The 16,851-nt window shown below is 39.0% G+C and overlaps 3 protein-coding genes across 3 annotated transcripts; 2 read left to right on the top strand and 1 right to left on the bottom strand.

Moving 5' to 3' along the window:
* Nucleotides 1-2,313: 2,313 nt before the first annotated feature.
* LOC131309636 (PI-PLC X domain-containing protein At5g67130-like) lies at nt 2,314-5,866 on the top strand. Its single transcript, XM_058336245.1, has 7 exons — nt 2,314-2,412; nt 3,208-3,267; nt 3,697-3,750; nt 4,130-4,433; nt 4,535-4,761; nt 4,885-4,971; nt 5,632-5,866. Exons 1-7 carry the CDS (start codon nt 2,314-2,316, stop codon nt 5,797-5,799), a joined length of 999 nt encoding a protein of 332 aa, XP_058192228.1. The 3' UTR covers nt 5,800-5,866.
* A 2,871-nt stretch (nt 5,867-8,737) lies between these two features.
* Nucleotides 8,738-14,245, top strand: LOC131310946 (PI-PLC X domain-containing protein At5g67130-like). The gene is made up of 8 exons (XM_058338223.1): nt 8,738-8,855; nt 10,768-10,815; nt 11,189-11,329; nt 11,408-11,506; nt 11,861-12,164; nt 12,323-12,549; nt 12,659-12,745; nt 13,090-14,245. Exons 1-8 carry the CDS (start codon nt 8,757-8,759, stop codon nt 13,228-13,230), a joined length of 1,146 nt encoding a protein of 381 aa, XP_058194206.1. The 5' UTR covers nt 8,738-8,756; the 3' UTR covers nt 13,231-14,245.
* Nucleotides 14,246-15,414: 1,169 nt separating this feature from the next.
* Nucleotides 15,415-16,081, bottom strand: LOC131310947 (large ribosomal subunit protein uL15x-like). The gene has a single exon (XM_058338224.1). The coding sequence runs from the start codon at nt 16,004-16,006 to the stop codon at nt 15,566-15,568; it is 441 nt and encodes a 146-aa protein (XP_058194207.1). The 5' UTR covers nt 16,007-16,081; the 3' UTR covers nt 15,415-15,565.
* Between the last annotated feature and the right edge of the window lie 770 nt (nt 16,082-16,851).

The following is a 16,851-nucleotide window of genomic DNA, read 5'->3' on the forward strand; positions in this document are numbered from 1 at the left end:
TACCATTCTCCTCGTTTCTATTTTTCTTTGTAATAATTTCAAAAATTAATGATTTTTTTTTACCATTCAATAAAACAATATCTAGACCCAAAGTGCAACAACCGGTGGTTTGGCTATTCCCCGAAACCAAGTTCATGACTTGTACTATTTCATTCTTCACTTTCCATTAAGGTCATTTAAGACCCTAATCTTCTAAAATTACCCTCCCTCGCATATTAGTAGTATTGTCTTTTTTTAAAAGTCTTAAGTTCAAAACCTCTTAGATACTATCAACTTTTTTACCAGACTAATATACGGGACTTTATTCCGGGTTTAATCGGACTATCGGCTAGTGGACGGTAAGATGAGATCTCTAGTAATTAATTAAGGTGCATGTATGCTAGTCAACGGCGAATTTTTTTTATTAATCTTTGAATACGGATTACAAAGACTAAAGGGAACAAGGATAACCGGCATTAAAAATCAAAGCAGATATCCCAACTAGATTGACACATAAGCTCCCGAACAATTATATGCCATCCAAGACCTAAAAGGAGAGAAGTGGTCTGTTCTTCTAGATTAGAAAAAAAAAAAAAACGCAAAAGGGACAAACGAAGGCATAAAAGATGGCCCCTCACCCGAGGGGCGTTTTGGCGGATTAAAGTTTGAATGGTCCCCCACCCCCCACGCATATGATTCTGATGCCTGGGGGTGCTGTATTTTTTTTCTGAATCTAGCTTCTTTTTTCCTGTGCTTAAAGTACTGTTGCCTTTTGGACATCAGAACTACTCCAAGAACCAGAGTCCAACGAATATTCGTTTTGGGTTTTGGGTTTTGGATTTTGAATGAAGAGAGATAGAGAGAGAAATAATAATGACTACAAAAAAATTTATTGAGAATCGTGCTCAAAGAGAGAATCCAAAATCCAAAACAAGTTTGGGGTCCGACCGTCTTCTGGGTGAGTAGAACAAGTATAGAACCATAAACATTATTGGGCAAACTACCCAAAGAACCACGAGGTTTCTCGCTGAATAAACAAATTCAACGTCTCAACTTTTTAATCTGAACATTTAAAACGCTAGATCTTCGTGACCGAGAGCGATTCCAACTCTCCGTCAGAATCCATCCACTTTCATTTAACGGTAGTTGTTTGGGTGAGAACAAGAATTTCGACATAGTAGTTGTTTCGCAACCCACGCGCCGAATTTTGAATGGGTTAAGCTTATCTCGCATTCTATTTTTCTTCCATTTGTATATCTTCCTACGCAAGCCCTGATAGCCAGAACCGCTAGATGAACCCTGGGGTACTTCTTGTTCGCGCAACCAACTGCCATAAAGGAAGTGGATGGATTCTAACAAAGAGTTGGAATTGTTCTCGGTTACAAAGATCTAGATTTTAAATGCTCAAATCTATAGTCCGATCTAGGTTTGATTTGTTACTTGAGTGAAACCCTAAGACTGTGTTTGGTTTTTAATTCCCAAAACCCATTTCTTTTAAAAACGAAAAAATTGTTTGAATATTTTAATGAGCCTACATATAAAGAAAATCTATCCCAATGATGAATAGGAATTGTCTCACCATGGGAATGGCAAAAACTTGGAAAACTTGGCTTTTGCCAAGTTTTGTTAATGGACGCGTGTGCGTGCGCTCGCCGTCACCGAACATCTAGCCGGTGCCGGGACTCAGAGTTCTGAACCCGCGGCATGTGGTCCAAGGTCAGTGGTCTAGTTATGGTCTGGAATAATCTGGAATTGATTTGGGTTGTGAGCCCAAAATCCCTAAATAACGAACATGGGCCTTGGTTGGGCTTAGACCTGTTGGGTCTACTTATATCATCCACTTGTGCTATAAATGCGAACACATGTGGCCCTTCCATATTTATAAGTACGTATTAATCTTGTATAGGCCCTTCCAATAAGGGCGCCCTCATACTTGTTAAATGCGAACATCACTTGTCAGCCGTTGGATTGTGTTTACTATGCTCCGGATCTGTTGATGGTCATAAATCATTTGTGATTGGTCACAAATGGTTTATAACCATCAGCAGATCCGGACCATTGAAAATACAATCCAACGGTTGTGAGCTAACGTTCGCATTTTTTAGGTCTAAGGACGACCTTAGCTGAAGCGTTGTGTAATCTTGGTCACAAATAGTTTATGATCATCAGCAGATCCGGATCATTGAAAACACAATCTAATGACTGTGAGATGAGTTGAAACGTTGTGTAATCTTGTAACTGTATATATTACTATGTATTAATTATGTAACTGTGTGTACAAATTACTATATTAAGTATATCAGCCCAACTTAATTCATTCATTTTGACAGATCAATGGGTGGTCTAGTTAGTAACATCATTCTGATCGGAGTATCTGTTTTGCACTATGTAATTCTATCCCCCAGTGCTCTCTCTGACCATCAACAACACCAGGTTCTCTCTCTCTCTCTCTCTCTCTCTCTCTCTCTCTCTGTGTAAGGTTTGGATTGCAAATTTCTGTATTTTCCTTGAAAAGAATACTCATGATTTCAGCTCGATTTAACTTGTGTGGAACAGATTCTGATTCATTTTGAGAATGATCCATATTTATTTTCTGCACTTCTTTTTTTTTGCAAATTCAATCGATAATTTTTATTTTTCGTATTTCTCTCATTGAGATGAATCGACAAAAAAGCAAATATTTGAACAATATTTTTAAAAAACAACAAAAAAAGTTACTGACCTCTTCTTTGTGGAGGTCTTGGGTTCGAGCCCCAGAGGGCAGGCCCTTTAGGGGACCAAGGCTATGGATATATTAGCCCCACTAACCCTCGCTAATATATATCGCCGTGGCAAAAAAAAAAGTTAATTCAAACTCCTACTCAATGAATTGGACATTTTAAGAAAGAAATACCGATCTTGGTTTATGTGCTTCAATTTTTTGGTATAATACACAATTTACTCAATTCTATAGACGCAAAAAAAGTTACAGCCAGAATTAACTTGGGTTGAACAGTCGAAGCTTTGAAAGAAAAAAAAAATTCCGTTAACTCGGCCTCCAGGATTCTTAATCCTATGTAGCTCCGCCACTAATGATTCATTTCGAGAACACTATATATGCTAAGTTTGGATATGCAGTACCATATATATAGTATTCATTTTTTGCGTAAATTTTCCAGCCGAATGTCTTGAATTGTCGTTGCAGCTAGTACAGTTTTGAGTTATGATCGAGGTCGATGTAATTTGCAGATCAAAGGAGTTAATCACCAATATGCAAGATCAAACTTCTCAGATCCATTTAAGATCGTGGTATATATCTCTCTCCCAAATCCCAATTATAGTACTATGTTCAATAGTTTAAAATTTTAGTAACTTATTTAATCCTTCAATTTGTACTCCATTTGCAAATATGCTTATGATTCTAAGAATCCTGATCAGACCATTTTAGTAACTAATTTAATCCTTCAATTTGTACTCCATTTGCAAATATGCTTATGATTCTAAGGATCCTGATCAGACCTCCTGGAATTTTTGGCTAATTAGTCTCTTTTGGTAACTGCTCTCTCTCTCTCTCTCTCTCTCTCTCTCTCTCTCTCTCTCTCTCTCTCTCTCTCTCTCTCTCTCTCTCTCTCTCTCACTCAGTAGGGCAATTCATTTCCTTTCAACAAATATGCATTCTTAGCAACACACAGTTCGTTTGCTTCAACTGGATATTCATTTGGCCCCAAAGGAATACAGTTTCCTGCCAGTATGAGAACAAATACAGAAGATAGTGTCACGCGACAGTTAAATGTAAGATCATCGATCACGATCCTCACTGCTAGCGACGCTATCTCTTCTTAATATCAAACATTACCAAACTATACACATGCTAACACTTCTAATCTGCAGAGCGTGTTAGAGCACTGATGTTGTACGCACACAACCACAATGATGAAGTATGGTTGTGTGAGGAATGCGATCAAACCGATAACTTCTTAAGAGTTGTCGTAAGGAATTACCTTTCCTTTATACACATTTCATATTTTGCTTATTCGTCTCAGAATCGTCTCCATGCGTACTCTTGTCCAATATCCAGTAATGCATGAACTCTTGATTCTTTTTTTTTTTTTTTAATAATTGTGGTAGTTAAATTTTTATTTTTATTTTTTTATGTCGCTTGTTTTTGTAGAGTCCCGCTATTTACCTATTTCAGGAAGTTGAAGAATTCTTAAATTCAAATCCATCTGAAATAGTCACACTCATCTTGGAAGACCAAGTTGAGACTCCCAATGGACTTGCAAAAATTTTCAATGTTACTGGGTTGGCAAAATACATGTTGCCATTATCGAAAATGCCTCGATACGGCGGGGATTGGCCGCGAGTCAAAGACATGGTTGCTGCTAATCAGAGGCTTGTAGTCTTCTCTTCATCCAAAGCCAAGGAAGAAAGTGAAGGAATTGCTTATCAAGGGAACTTCGTGGTCGAATATAAGTGTAAGCAAACACGCATTTACATTGTCCTCCTATTTTTGCTTCTATTCTATGTATAGTTTTTGTTCTTGTGAACGTATGTGTTCCTCGATTAAATTTTGTAGATGGAAGGCGGGGAAAGGATACGTGGAACTGTACTAAACGCGATGATGATTTATCGCCACTAGAAGAGAAAAGAAAATCTTTAGTGCTACTCAACTATCATTCGACACCAATCTTCGCGAGGTACTATAACGAGATGAACTCCAAAGACCTCATGAACGCGACTCACAAGTGTTACACAACCGCTTCTAATAACTGGGCAAATTTCATCGCGGTTGATTATGGCAAGGTACTTAATAGATAGCTCTTGACAAGAATTGAGTCCATATATGTATAACAACACATATAAAGATTGATCTATTGGGAAAAACTTTAGCATTTGTTGATAGTTAAAATCGTCTTTTCGTTGCAGGGAATAGATGTACGACCGGCATTTCAAGCTGTTGACTTCCTCAATGGAAAGCTACTATGTGGATGTGATGATGTGAATTCATGCAGAGTAAGTTGTAATCTAAACATGACATGAGCGGCCGGATGGGCTGCTCGCACCGCTGCCAAGTGGGGTGCTTGGCAGCATCCCCGTGTCCGGGTTTTATAGATCCTAGCTTATGATTTCCAACTCATGTAGCAAGGGATGCTGCCAAGCGGCATTCCTGTCAAGCGGTGCCAAGTGGCTGATCCGACTGTCATCTCAGCACGAACGTCTTGGATTGAATCTGAGCGCATACAAATCTGAGCCGTCGATTGCTCGACAAAGATCCGAACCATCGATTGCCGAGATGAACAGCCGAATCAATTGTTTCGCGGGGGTGCTTCCCAACATCCCCATTGTTACATTGTTTATACATGAGAAAAATCATCACAAGCATGCACGGGAATAGTAACATTCAAAGAAAGTAGGATGAAAGATTTCAAGGTTGCCCTGATCAAATAAACATGGCAGGGGTTTTATATGCCTAGCTATGGGAAAATTATTGCTTGCTCTTTGAACACCGTCACGTGGTACTCCAGAACCTTCTCCACCACACATTCGTATGGGCTCCACCATTAAATGTGTAGCTTCCACACAAATGCGTGGTGAAAAAGGCTCGTGAAGTGCTGATCACTCCTAACTAACATATATGTAGTTTTTAACTTCCTTTGGCATCTTGTTTTGTAGGGTGGTTCTTGGTGCCCTTCGGAGGTGGAATTTGGTATCATGGCCAAGGTTTTCAAAATAGGATACGTATCGGGTATTATTTTTTTCATTTTGTGTGTCGTATTAGGATATGTTATTCCACGTATCGTAAGATACATTAAGAAGAGTAGATATAAATTGAAAAGATAGTTCTTCATTTCTTCCAAATGTAAGATACACAAAACGCCGGATATATAGAATAAAACCTTTGATTCAAAAGTTCACTTCTTCCAAACGAGCCCTAATAGTAAGGCTTTTTGTACTTGTGGTCAAGGTTTAAATAGCAGCCAGCCAGTTAGCCATTGCGTATAAAGATTTTCTGTCCATCCGATAAAGTTATGCTCCCCTATGCCGGTGCTATCCAAAAATCGCAAGCAACTGATTCTTAATGTGTATCAGTTCGTATCCGGGTTTTTTAGTTTCCCTTCACAGGCATCACAACCATTTTTCACTACTTACCATTCGATACTCCCATTACCCTCACATGCTTTCGTTATAATTACGCGCCATTATTTAAAACCTTGCTTGTGGTCAAACAAAACAAAATATATAGCAGTTGGATAAGGCAGCTGAGGTCAATTTATTTTCTGCATCTCCCATTGCAAAAAAAAAAGGAAAAGATAGTTGTCATGACTATTTTTCAATAGCCAACAATGAGATAAGAACAGGATTTGCATTGAAAACAATAACAAATCCCATATTTCCCTTTAGTTTGTCTTAGCCATTTATTTATCTTTGTAGAACATAAATCATCTTTAATTTTGTGAACTTTTTTGGAAATCTACCTTCAAAGATTCAATTCTTTTCAAGTTGAGATGAGAAGTATAAAAGAAGCAAGACAATGGCCTCGTTTCAAGAATCAAGGACCCCAGTATTTAGTTGAGCTGTGGATAAATTGGTCGGTTCTTCTGATTTGGGAAAAAAAAAGAAAGAAAGAAAGAAAAGCAGAAAGGACAAAAGAGGGCGTAGAAGATGGCCCCCCAAAAAGCACCATATACAGGCAGTTTCGAACAAACATACCCATACTACCACCCCATGTCATCAAAGGAAAAAAGTGCAAGTATGAATTAGATCTTTGTGAGCAGGGTGCAAGCGGGGCCAGGCCCCGCACACCTCCCAATTGGGCAAACTACCTAAAGAACCCCGAGCCCGAGGTTTCACTCACGAGCCCACACAAATTGTTCCAGCACAGAAAAAAAAGTCACGAGTTTTATTGTCCACCTAATAATTAACAAATTAAACGCTGAAGTTTTCAATCTGAAGGTTTAAAACACTGATCTTCATAACCGAGAGCAATTCCAGCTCCCCGTTAGAATCCACCCACCTTCAGTCTTTCACTAACGGTACCGGTAGTCGATTGGGCGGGAACAAGATCTTATGATTTTAAATGTTCAAATCGAAAGACTGAGACGGTACTGAAAATGTGGTACTCAGACATAGTCACCATAGCATTGTTGTTTGACTTGTTACTTGAGTGATACTCTACGACTGTGTTTGGTTTTTGGTTCCCAAAACCCAATTCCTGTTTCCCCCGTATCCTTCAAACGTGTTGGAAAAATGAAAAACTTGTGCGAATATTATGGTGAGCCTACATATGAACAAATCCATTTTAAGTATGACAGAAAACTGTCTCACCACAGGAATTGCAAAAGCCAAGTTTAGTCAATGCAAGCGCGCTCGCTAGCCGTCACTGAACACCTGGACGAGGCCGGGTCTCAAAATCCGTGAACCTGTGACATGTGGTCCAAGGTCTGTGGTATATTCTGCCCGGATCAAAGTTGTGAAATCCGTTCCGTATCGGCCGGTATGTACCGTACCGGTGCTTAAACGGAACACAAAGACTCAAGATCCGTTCCGGTTGAAAAACCAGCCAATACCGGATGTACCAGACGATACCGGTCTGTTTCGGACATTTTCCGGTGTTCTGGACGGTACAAAATTACCTTCTCTCTTTCTTTTTTTATGACATAAGTTGTGGGCTCTAAACTAATTAAAAGAAACTTATGAGCTTATATATGTTTTTCTTTGCTTAAGATCACGATGGAATCCTGATATGTTTCACAACTTTGTTTTGAGTTTTATTGGATAATTTTTTGCTGCCATTTGTTTCACGGAAATGGTTTTGCAATCTGGTAGATATATATTAAATATATATAAAATATTAATTACAGTAAATCCAGAACGGTACCGAGATACAGCCCGGTACCAGTACGTACCATTCCTGTAGTGAAAACGGTATGCTGGCCGGTACAGGATTGACAACTTCGGCTCGGATAGTTTGGAATTGATTTGGGTTGTGGGTCCAAAATCCTTAAATAACAAACTTGGGCCTTGGTTGGGCTACTTGTTGGGTCTAATTTTAGTATTAAAATCGCCATGAGGCTGGAGCTTGGTGCAAGTTAGGAAAGTTCCAACTTGGATACTACGTGAACTTGGTACAACCACCAATGGCATGGGTTGTTGTCTTAATTGGTAACTCATGTCCTTTTTATGTGAGAGGTTAGGGTTCGAATCTCGTCGTATCCATTCGGGATTGATGAGGATAGTCTCTAAAACTCTTGTAGAGTAACTTACTAGAGTCCGCTCCAGAAAGAGGAAAAAGTCCTTATTTTTTAAAAAAACAATTTCAAACTAAAAAATTATGAGCTTATTGAAATTTAAAAATATGTAATATGGATCTTGTTTTATACGATGCAAAAAAAATTTGAAAAAATATTTTTCATTTACATTATTTTTGAGTTTGAAAATGTGAAATAAATTGCTTATTTTTTAAGAAGGTTTCTGGAACAAACAGCTAACTCTATGTATACAATATTGAAAACAGAAGGGGAAAAAAAACTTGGTAGTTGGTACAACCACCCTTCAATTTGAGCTATAAATGCGAACATGTGTGGCCCTTCCAAGTACGCATGCAAAATTCATTGTCGAGACGAGATTCGAGCTACACAACACGCATGTTGTGCACTGCCTCACAGCATACACCCCGGGTTCAAGTACGTATTACTTTTGTAACTGTATATATGTATGTATTAATTATGTAACTGTGTGTACATGTAAATATTAAGTATATGAGTACAACTTAATTCATTCATTTTGATCTGTCATCAATGGGTGGTCTTATTTGTAACATCATTTTGATCGTACTTTCAGTTTTCCACTATGTAATTCTACCCGCCAATGCTCTCTCTCATCATGAACAACGCCAGGTCCCCTCTCTCTCTCTCTCTCTCTCTCTCTCGCTTGGTTAGATTGAAGTTTTGGCAGTTTATAAGTTAGGCGCTGCTATTCGCAGTCCTTTATTTTCTCCTATAGCCCACTACATTTCGGTAAATGGTTGTTGAAAATCATACATAACATTTCGGTAACTACATGTCGAAAATATGTTAATTTTTAGTAAACAACTGCCGAACATACATTTTCGGTAAATAGATGTTGAAAAAAATATTATATTTCGGTAATTGGATGCTGAAAATATATCTCAATTTCGGTAACTAACTGTCTAGTATAATTGAAATTTTTTAACGGACTATTGAAGAAAATAAAGGGCTGCGCCCTATAAGTTTGTGATAAATACAACTCTGTTCTATTGGGACTTGAAAAGAAGGTGAAATTACACGGACACCTCATCATCTATCTGGTTTGGACACGGATATCCCCTAACCTTTAAAAAAGTACATACACAGCCCCCATCTACTGAAAAGGAAAAAAAACTCAACGCGGTTATCGGAATGAACGAAATGTCAAATATACCTTTGATGAAATTACATGAACACCCCCTCATCTATTTGGTTTGGACACAGACACCCCATAACCTTTAAAAACATCCATACACACCCCCTCATCTACTGAAAAGGAAAAAAATCTCAACGCCGTTAACAGAATGAACGAAATGTCAAATATACCCTTTGTTATGAAATAGAGCAACAAACATACGCCACACTTCACTCGATCAGAAATTTCTCTCCACCCTACTCGATCATGGCGCCTCTATCTCTCTTCCTCTCCCTCTTCAACTTGCATTGTAGATCATGGCTAATCCTAGATCATGAAGAAAACCTAAGTTTCGAAGAACATCGGATTATGTACACTGTAGAAAAGCTGTAGATTGTGGCCAACCTTACTTTGGAAGGTATGTTTTATATGTAAAAAAATCCTAGATTTTCTTATTAATGGTGCAAATGTAGATGTATATGTTCATATTATATGATATATGAATATATTAGGGTTTTTGTTTGGGAATAGTATGGTTTTTGAAAGGTGTTGTACAATGGTGTCGATAACCTTTAAAAATTGAGGCTTTTGTAGTTTTGCATTTGCTTGTCATCCATTTTGTATTTGAAGTCCTCAAGGGGGCTTTTTCTCCACAACGGCAGTAGGAATCCACCCAGTTTTGGGTTTGGTTGGAGTTGTAGCTCTAACTGAGAGAGATAGAGAGAGAGAGTGAGAGAAGGAATCTGTGATATAGAGTGAGAGAGTGAATCTCTGATATAAAGTGAGAATAAGGTATGAAAAGCAACTGGGTATATGTTGCCGTTAAAGGGCATTTTTGTCTAAAATTTGACAAAAATATTGACATGTGCCTTGCAACAAACGGTACTCAAACGGAAGGATGCTCCTTGGGTAAAGGTAGAAGATGAGAGAGCGTGTATGGGCATTTTTAAAAGTTAGGAGGTGTCCGTGTCTAAACCGAATAGATGAGGGAGCATTTGTGTAATTTCACCTGAAAAGAATACTCATAATTTCAGCTAGAGTTATATAACTTGCTAATTAACTTGCTTGAATGGACCTTGGGATTGGTCTAATGGTTGGGTACGTACATAGCTAGCGCTACTTTGGAGCGCGGGTCTAAGATTCGACTCTTATGGACACGAGGTTAGTCCTCGTAGTAATCTAATCAATATTAATATACTACTAACATCCTATCGTATGGTAAAGGAAAATGCGTGGAATAGATTCCGATTCATTCTTAGAATGATCCATAGTATATTTTCTGCACTTTATTTCAAATTTCATTCCATAAATATTTTTTCCCCCAATTAATCAGTTGTCGAATCAAGCCGAATCCACAAAAAACAGATAGTACAATATTTCAGTTACATGTGGTTGGTATAATTGCAGATCGAAGGTGAATCCAGATCAAGCTCTTCGGATCCATTTAAGATTGTGGTATATATCTCTTGCCCAATTATATTTACTCGTAAAATATTTCCAAGTTTAATTCTTTAATTAACAGAAACTAAGATGATGCTTGATAATTAAGTTTAATTAGCTCCTAAAACAATATGAGCATTAAATTCAGTTTGTACGTTGTGCCCGAGACTAGCTAGTATTGTCAAATAATCTTTCAATAAAATTCAGTCTGCAGATTTGTATTCAAGCACATTTCGCTTGCAATTTCTGGAACTCATCTTTTTTATTTGGTGAGACTAATCTTTTTTTATTTGGTGACTAATCTCTCTCTCTCTCTCTCTCTCTCTCTCTCTCTCTCTCTCTCTCTCTCTCTCTCTCTCTCTCTCTCTCTCTCTCTCTCTCTCAGTAGAACAATGCACTACCTTTCAACAAATATGCATTCTTAACAACACACGATGCGCATGCTTCAACTGCATTCCAATATACCGTCAAAGGCGGAAGGTATCAAATTGGTACCGCGTCAAAAGATAGTGTCACGCAACAGTTAAACGTAAGATCATCACCACCACCAGTACTTATATTTTTCTTTCTACCAAAAGCGTGCTCTACTAATACTTCTAATATGCAGAGCGGTGTTAGAGCATTGATGTTGAACGTATTTAACAAGACTGAAGATGTATGGCTGTGTCAGAAATGCGACAAGCACGACGAGTACCCCAATGACAAGGTACCTTTCCTACTCGTATGGCCTACTCGTCTGCCCGGTCTTCGGTCTTCAATCGATTGCACCGTCTTGATCAAGTGGAGTCTAGGAGAGTGTATAGAATTGTTAGCCCCAAAACTGCCGCGAGTTCCTCTTGTCTAATATCCAGTAATGCATGAACTCTGTCATGCAACTAATGATATAGAATCAGAGTTCTCAATGTAAAAATCAATCGGCTGCGTAGCATATCCTTCGCGTATGCATGCTACAAAGAGGAAAATCTTGATTGATGTGTTGAGCTAACAATTATTGTTCTATCCTCATCTACTTTATTCCTCTTATGGTAATTAATATTTTTCATGTCGCTTGTTTTTGTAGAGCCCTGCTCTTGGCCTATTTCAGGAAGTCGAAGAATTCTTAACATCAAATCCATCTGAAGTAGTAACACTCTTCTTGAAAGATGAAGTTGAGACTCCTAATGGGCTAGCAAAACTTTTCGATGCAACCGGGTTGACAAAATACATGTTGCCGCTATCGAAAATGCCTCGATACGGTGGAGATTGGCCGAGAGTCAGAGACATGGTTGCTGCTAATCAGAGGCTTGTTGTCTTCTCTTCAGCCAAAACTAAGGAAGAAAGTGAAGGAATTGGGTATCAGGGGAACTTTGTAGTTGAATACCAATGTACGTAAGCAAACACATTTCCCTCCTTTCCTTTTGAGTGCCATATCCATAAGAAAGAAACCTTGCAGAGAGTATGTTGAAAATATGCTCAAATTTATGCTTCTAGTCGATAGTTTTGGTTCGTGTAAATATATATAAGTTTTCGATTCATTTTGTAGATGGAAGCCAGGGAATGGATCCATGGATGTGTGCTAAACGTGACGGTTTATCACCACTAGAGAAGAAAAGTAAATCTCTAGTGCTACTAAACTACCTTCTTCCACCACGAGGCTTCAGAAGGTATGGGGAAAAGATCTCCAAAGACCTCATGTTGAATGCAATTCGTTTGTGTCGTACGATCGATTCTCATAACTGGGCGAATTTTATCGATGTTGATTATGACAGGGTACGTAATAGACTGGTTTTGAAAACGAGTGTTCATAAACAGCAATATAAAGATTCTCTATTGGGCAAATATTAGTATGATTAACATCATACTTGTGTTTTTGTTGCAGGGAATTGACGTAGGACCAGCATTTCAAGCTGTAGACTTCCTCAATGGAAAGCTACTTTGTGGATGTGATGATGTGAATTCATGCAGAGTAAGTTGCTGTACTTTTACATGTTTATGGGAGCCAGAGTATGCATCAAAATCATCACAAGCATGCATGGGAATAGTAAGTAACATTCAAAGAAAGTAGGATGGAAGATGGGGTCCGATCTCCTCTGTCCCGAAAACCCCTATGTGCCCATGTGCCGAGGGGTTTTCCGGCCACATACAATCCAATGGCCGGAAAACCCTCGGCACAAGGGTTTTCGGCGCAAAGGATCCTGCCTCATGAAAGAATTCAAGGTTGCCCTGATCAAATAAACATGGCATGGGTTTTATAGATCCTACCTAACGGGAAATAGAGTTTTCTAAATCATTTCATATCTTGTCTTGTAGGGTGGTTCGTGGTGCCCTCCAGAGGCGGGATTTGGTATCAGGACCAAGGTTATTGCTTTGTTAATAACATGTATTGTATTGGGATGCGCGTCATGTATCTTAAGATACATTAAAAAGCAAAAATATAAATTGAAAAAATAGTTATACTCAGCACAACATACAAAAGGTGTTGCATATAATGAATAGAGACTTTGAATATGCAAATTTTCACTACTTCAACTATATATAACATGGTTTAAAAGGAAAAGATATCATGTATCGCATCATGAATTGTGTTGGTATTGCAAAAATATGAACTTAAAAATAAGATATGATTCGAGATATTGATCGATTTGACCTCTAAACCTATTGAATCGCAAGATACGTGTCGCAGTGTCGCATAGTACGTGAATAGCAACCAGCCCAACTCTGCCATTTCTAACCAAAGAACTTTGGGCTCTCTTTCTCTTTTTTTTCTTCATCTCTTCTCGTGCTATTATTTCCATGAAGTGAGGATTCCGTTGGAAATGATAGCACAAGAAGAGACGAGGAACGAATTCTTCAGAACAAGATGGTCTCTCCTACGATTCTCCAGCAGCAACGAAACAGAGAACTCTGATGTTACTCCTCTCTTCTGTTTTGGTCTGCCAATGCACGAGCACAGTCACAAGCATGACCCCTCGCTGATCGGCATCCTCATCGTAGGCAGCAGCTTCTTCCTAATGCTAGCAATCCATTGGGTATTCTCACATTGGTTGTTTTTGGAGACTCAACCGTCAACCCAGGAAATAACATCAGGATTTCAAGTCGAACACCAACAAAACCAGCCTTAGCGGAACATTTGTTCCGCACGGAATCGATTTCAACAGCATGTCGACACCCACTAGCCGTTTCACAAACGGCAAAACTGTTGCTAATTATAGGGTACGTACTAAGAATTTTAAGTAGTCTTTGATCAGTGAGCAGGAACCAACTACAAATCTATATTCAGTTTCACCAAACCAGAACGGGGCTAGTTTATTTCCTTTGCTAATTACTTTTGATCTGCTCAGTGTAGTAAATCGTTTTAGTTTGGATCTCCTGGGTGTAGTAAATTCTTTCTAGTAGATGGTTAAACCATTTGATTCTTCGGATTCATCTCAACGGGAGAAATCAAAAAATAAAACATCTAGACAAACAAATTATGTCAATGGTGTATGTCAATGGTTTTACTTAATGTCATCTACTATGCTGTTTTAATCTGGGTTTCTCGTTCTCGTGTGCAACGAGGACACGAACGGATGATCACTGTACTCTACTAACGAATGGATAATTTACAGAATATGTTATCTTCTACCCTTCTAGTTCTAACAATCTGATTATATGCCCACGGCTAATAGAATCTCTTCTATTAAAGCCTATAATAAGCAAAATCCTCATTTGAAAATAGCTGATCACTGGCTTTATTGTCCACCATTTGCAAAATTGGAAGAAAAAGAATTACAATCACACAGCTATGCACTCGGGAGTGAAGTTAACAGAAGGAGAAGCTACGCAGATAGAATAGAAATGGGAGCTGCTGCTACTGCTATGTCATCCACTGCTGTTAGCTCAAAGGGAGTGAAGTCAACAGAAGGAGAAGCTATTGAATCTTGTTTCAGAAGGGCTACTAGACTATAAAGAAGGGATCGATCCCAGACTGGGAATCCATCATTCCTAGATGGCGAGAATCAGCCCTACATCCTTATGGACTCCATCTATTCAACATACCCATGAGACAGAGTAATACCAGACACTGCAGCTTTAAAAACTGGGCATGCATTGCCAAATTTCAGCAATGTGCCCGCTTCATCCATTTTCCCTTTCTTAACAAGCCCAATGGAGCCTGTAATTTCAACGTCCACAGGAAATTTCACATACTTGTCAAAATTGGTCAGACAGAGTTCAAATATTCTGTTGTGATTTCAATCCACATAAAATGCAAAAACTGAAACAAATGCGCAAACCTCATATCACTTCAATTGGAATAGGGGTAGCGGTCAAGGTCTGAGACCTTAGGAGGAAGCAAACGTCAAAAGTCGGGACTTAGTTTTCTCCCTCCTAAGGTCTCCTAAGGTCTGAGGTGCTATCAATTACTTTCAAGCCTGTCCATTCAAAGTATTTTCTCTAGCTTTAATTGAGACCCGCGGAAGGGGGCGGTGTAATTGGTTTCACAGGATTAGTCGAGGTGCAAGTACACTGGCCCGACACCAAAGTTATCAACAACCAAAAAAAAAAAAAAAACAAAACACCGCCACACAGAGCCTAGCTCAATCATAGAAGGCAATCACACCACGCCACATGCAACAGAAAAATCAATGCATCGCGAGAAGATAACACACCGATAGCATTTTCCAATATGAAAAATGAACTCAACCAGCAGATCCAAAATCAACCAAAATCAAATTCATATTCATATTAAGATAACAAGATCCAAAGTACCTCAAATCTGAAACCCAAAATTACTTCAAATCTAACACTAAGCGGTGAGCAAAACGGCTCCCCCGGCCTCCTTAATCTTCTTCTCCGCATTCTTCGACACGAGCTTCGCCTTCACCACCACCGGCTGAGACCCAGGCAACACACCTTTCCCAAGCACCTTGAAGTACCCGAACTGCGTCACGTCGATCAGCGGCGCGTTCTCGGGGGTAGCCTTGTCTTTCACCTCCTGGGGAATCAAGGACCAGAGCTTGTCGACGTTGACGATGGGGCAGTGGAACTTGTTGCGGAGCCTGTGGAAGTAGCGCATGCCGACCTTGCCGAAGTACCCCGGGTGGTACTTGTCGAAGAGGATGCGGTGGTGGTGCAAGCCGCCGGCGTTTCCCCTTCCGCCGGGGTGCTTCCGGTGCTTCCCGATGCGGCCGTGGCCGGCGCTCACGTGGCCGCGCTTCTTGCGGTTCTTCTTGAATCGGGTCGTCATTTTCCGGATCTGTGTGGCGAGGTCCGACGGCTGCTGCAGTGTTTAGGGTTTCTCTGAAGCCGAGGAAGTAAGAATTTAGGGCTTTGACACTTTTATAGAATCGGATGTGGTCGTTTTACCATTTTACCCACTCTTTTTCATTTTGTTAGTTTTGCTTTGTTTCTTGTATTTTTAACTAGAAATGAATTTGTCAGTCCTTGTTAACGTCACTCCCTACAAGTGTACCAAAAAATACACTTACAGGGAGTAGCGTTAACAAAAAGTGTGTCAAAATCAGCAGCCTTTTTAATTAGCCATGAAATCCTTGACAAAAAGAAAAAATTAGCCATGAAATCCTTGTATTGGGGGATGGCGCTGACACATCCGAACCATTAATTTTTGAAATTATATCAAATGGTATCCGATCAACTTGATTCTTGACATAATCGATATTTTCGACAAGCTCTAAAAAGTAAACGATTTCGATCATTGTTGTAAACTGAAAAGGGCCCACAAACGATCCAAATTGGACCAGGCTGTATGAAAGCTTAATTATTACTTTTGCCTCTAAAATGCCAGAAGAGTGATGAGCCCACAGAGCTACACAACGGAAAGCCTCTGAAGAAATAACTTTTGAATTTATACAATGATTATGAAATTTTTTGTACTTTATTTTATTTTTTTATATTCAAATTTTTTGTACTTACACTTTCAAAAACCTGTAATATTTTTTGGGTTTGAAGTTGAATTTTTATTTTTAAATGAGATGAAGGGCAGCATTTGAAAATTTTGTTTCGGGTCCAAGAAAACTCAAAATAGATCCTACTTAACAGCTTTGTTTAACCATAGGCTATAAACAAGTCAGT

This window comes from Rhododendron vialii, chromosome 12a (genome assembly GCF_030253575.1).
Source record: "Rhododendron vialii isolate Sample 1 chromosome 12a, ASM3025357v1".
Lineage (NCBI taxonomy): Eukaryota > Viridiplantae > Streptophyta > Magnoliopsida > Ericales > Ericaceae > Rhododendron > Rhododendron vialii.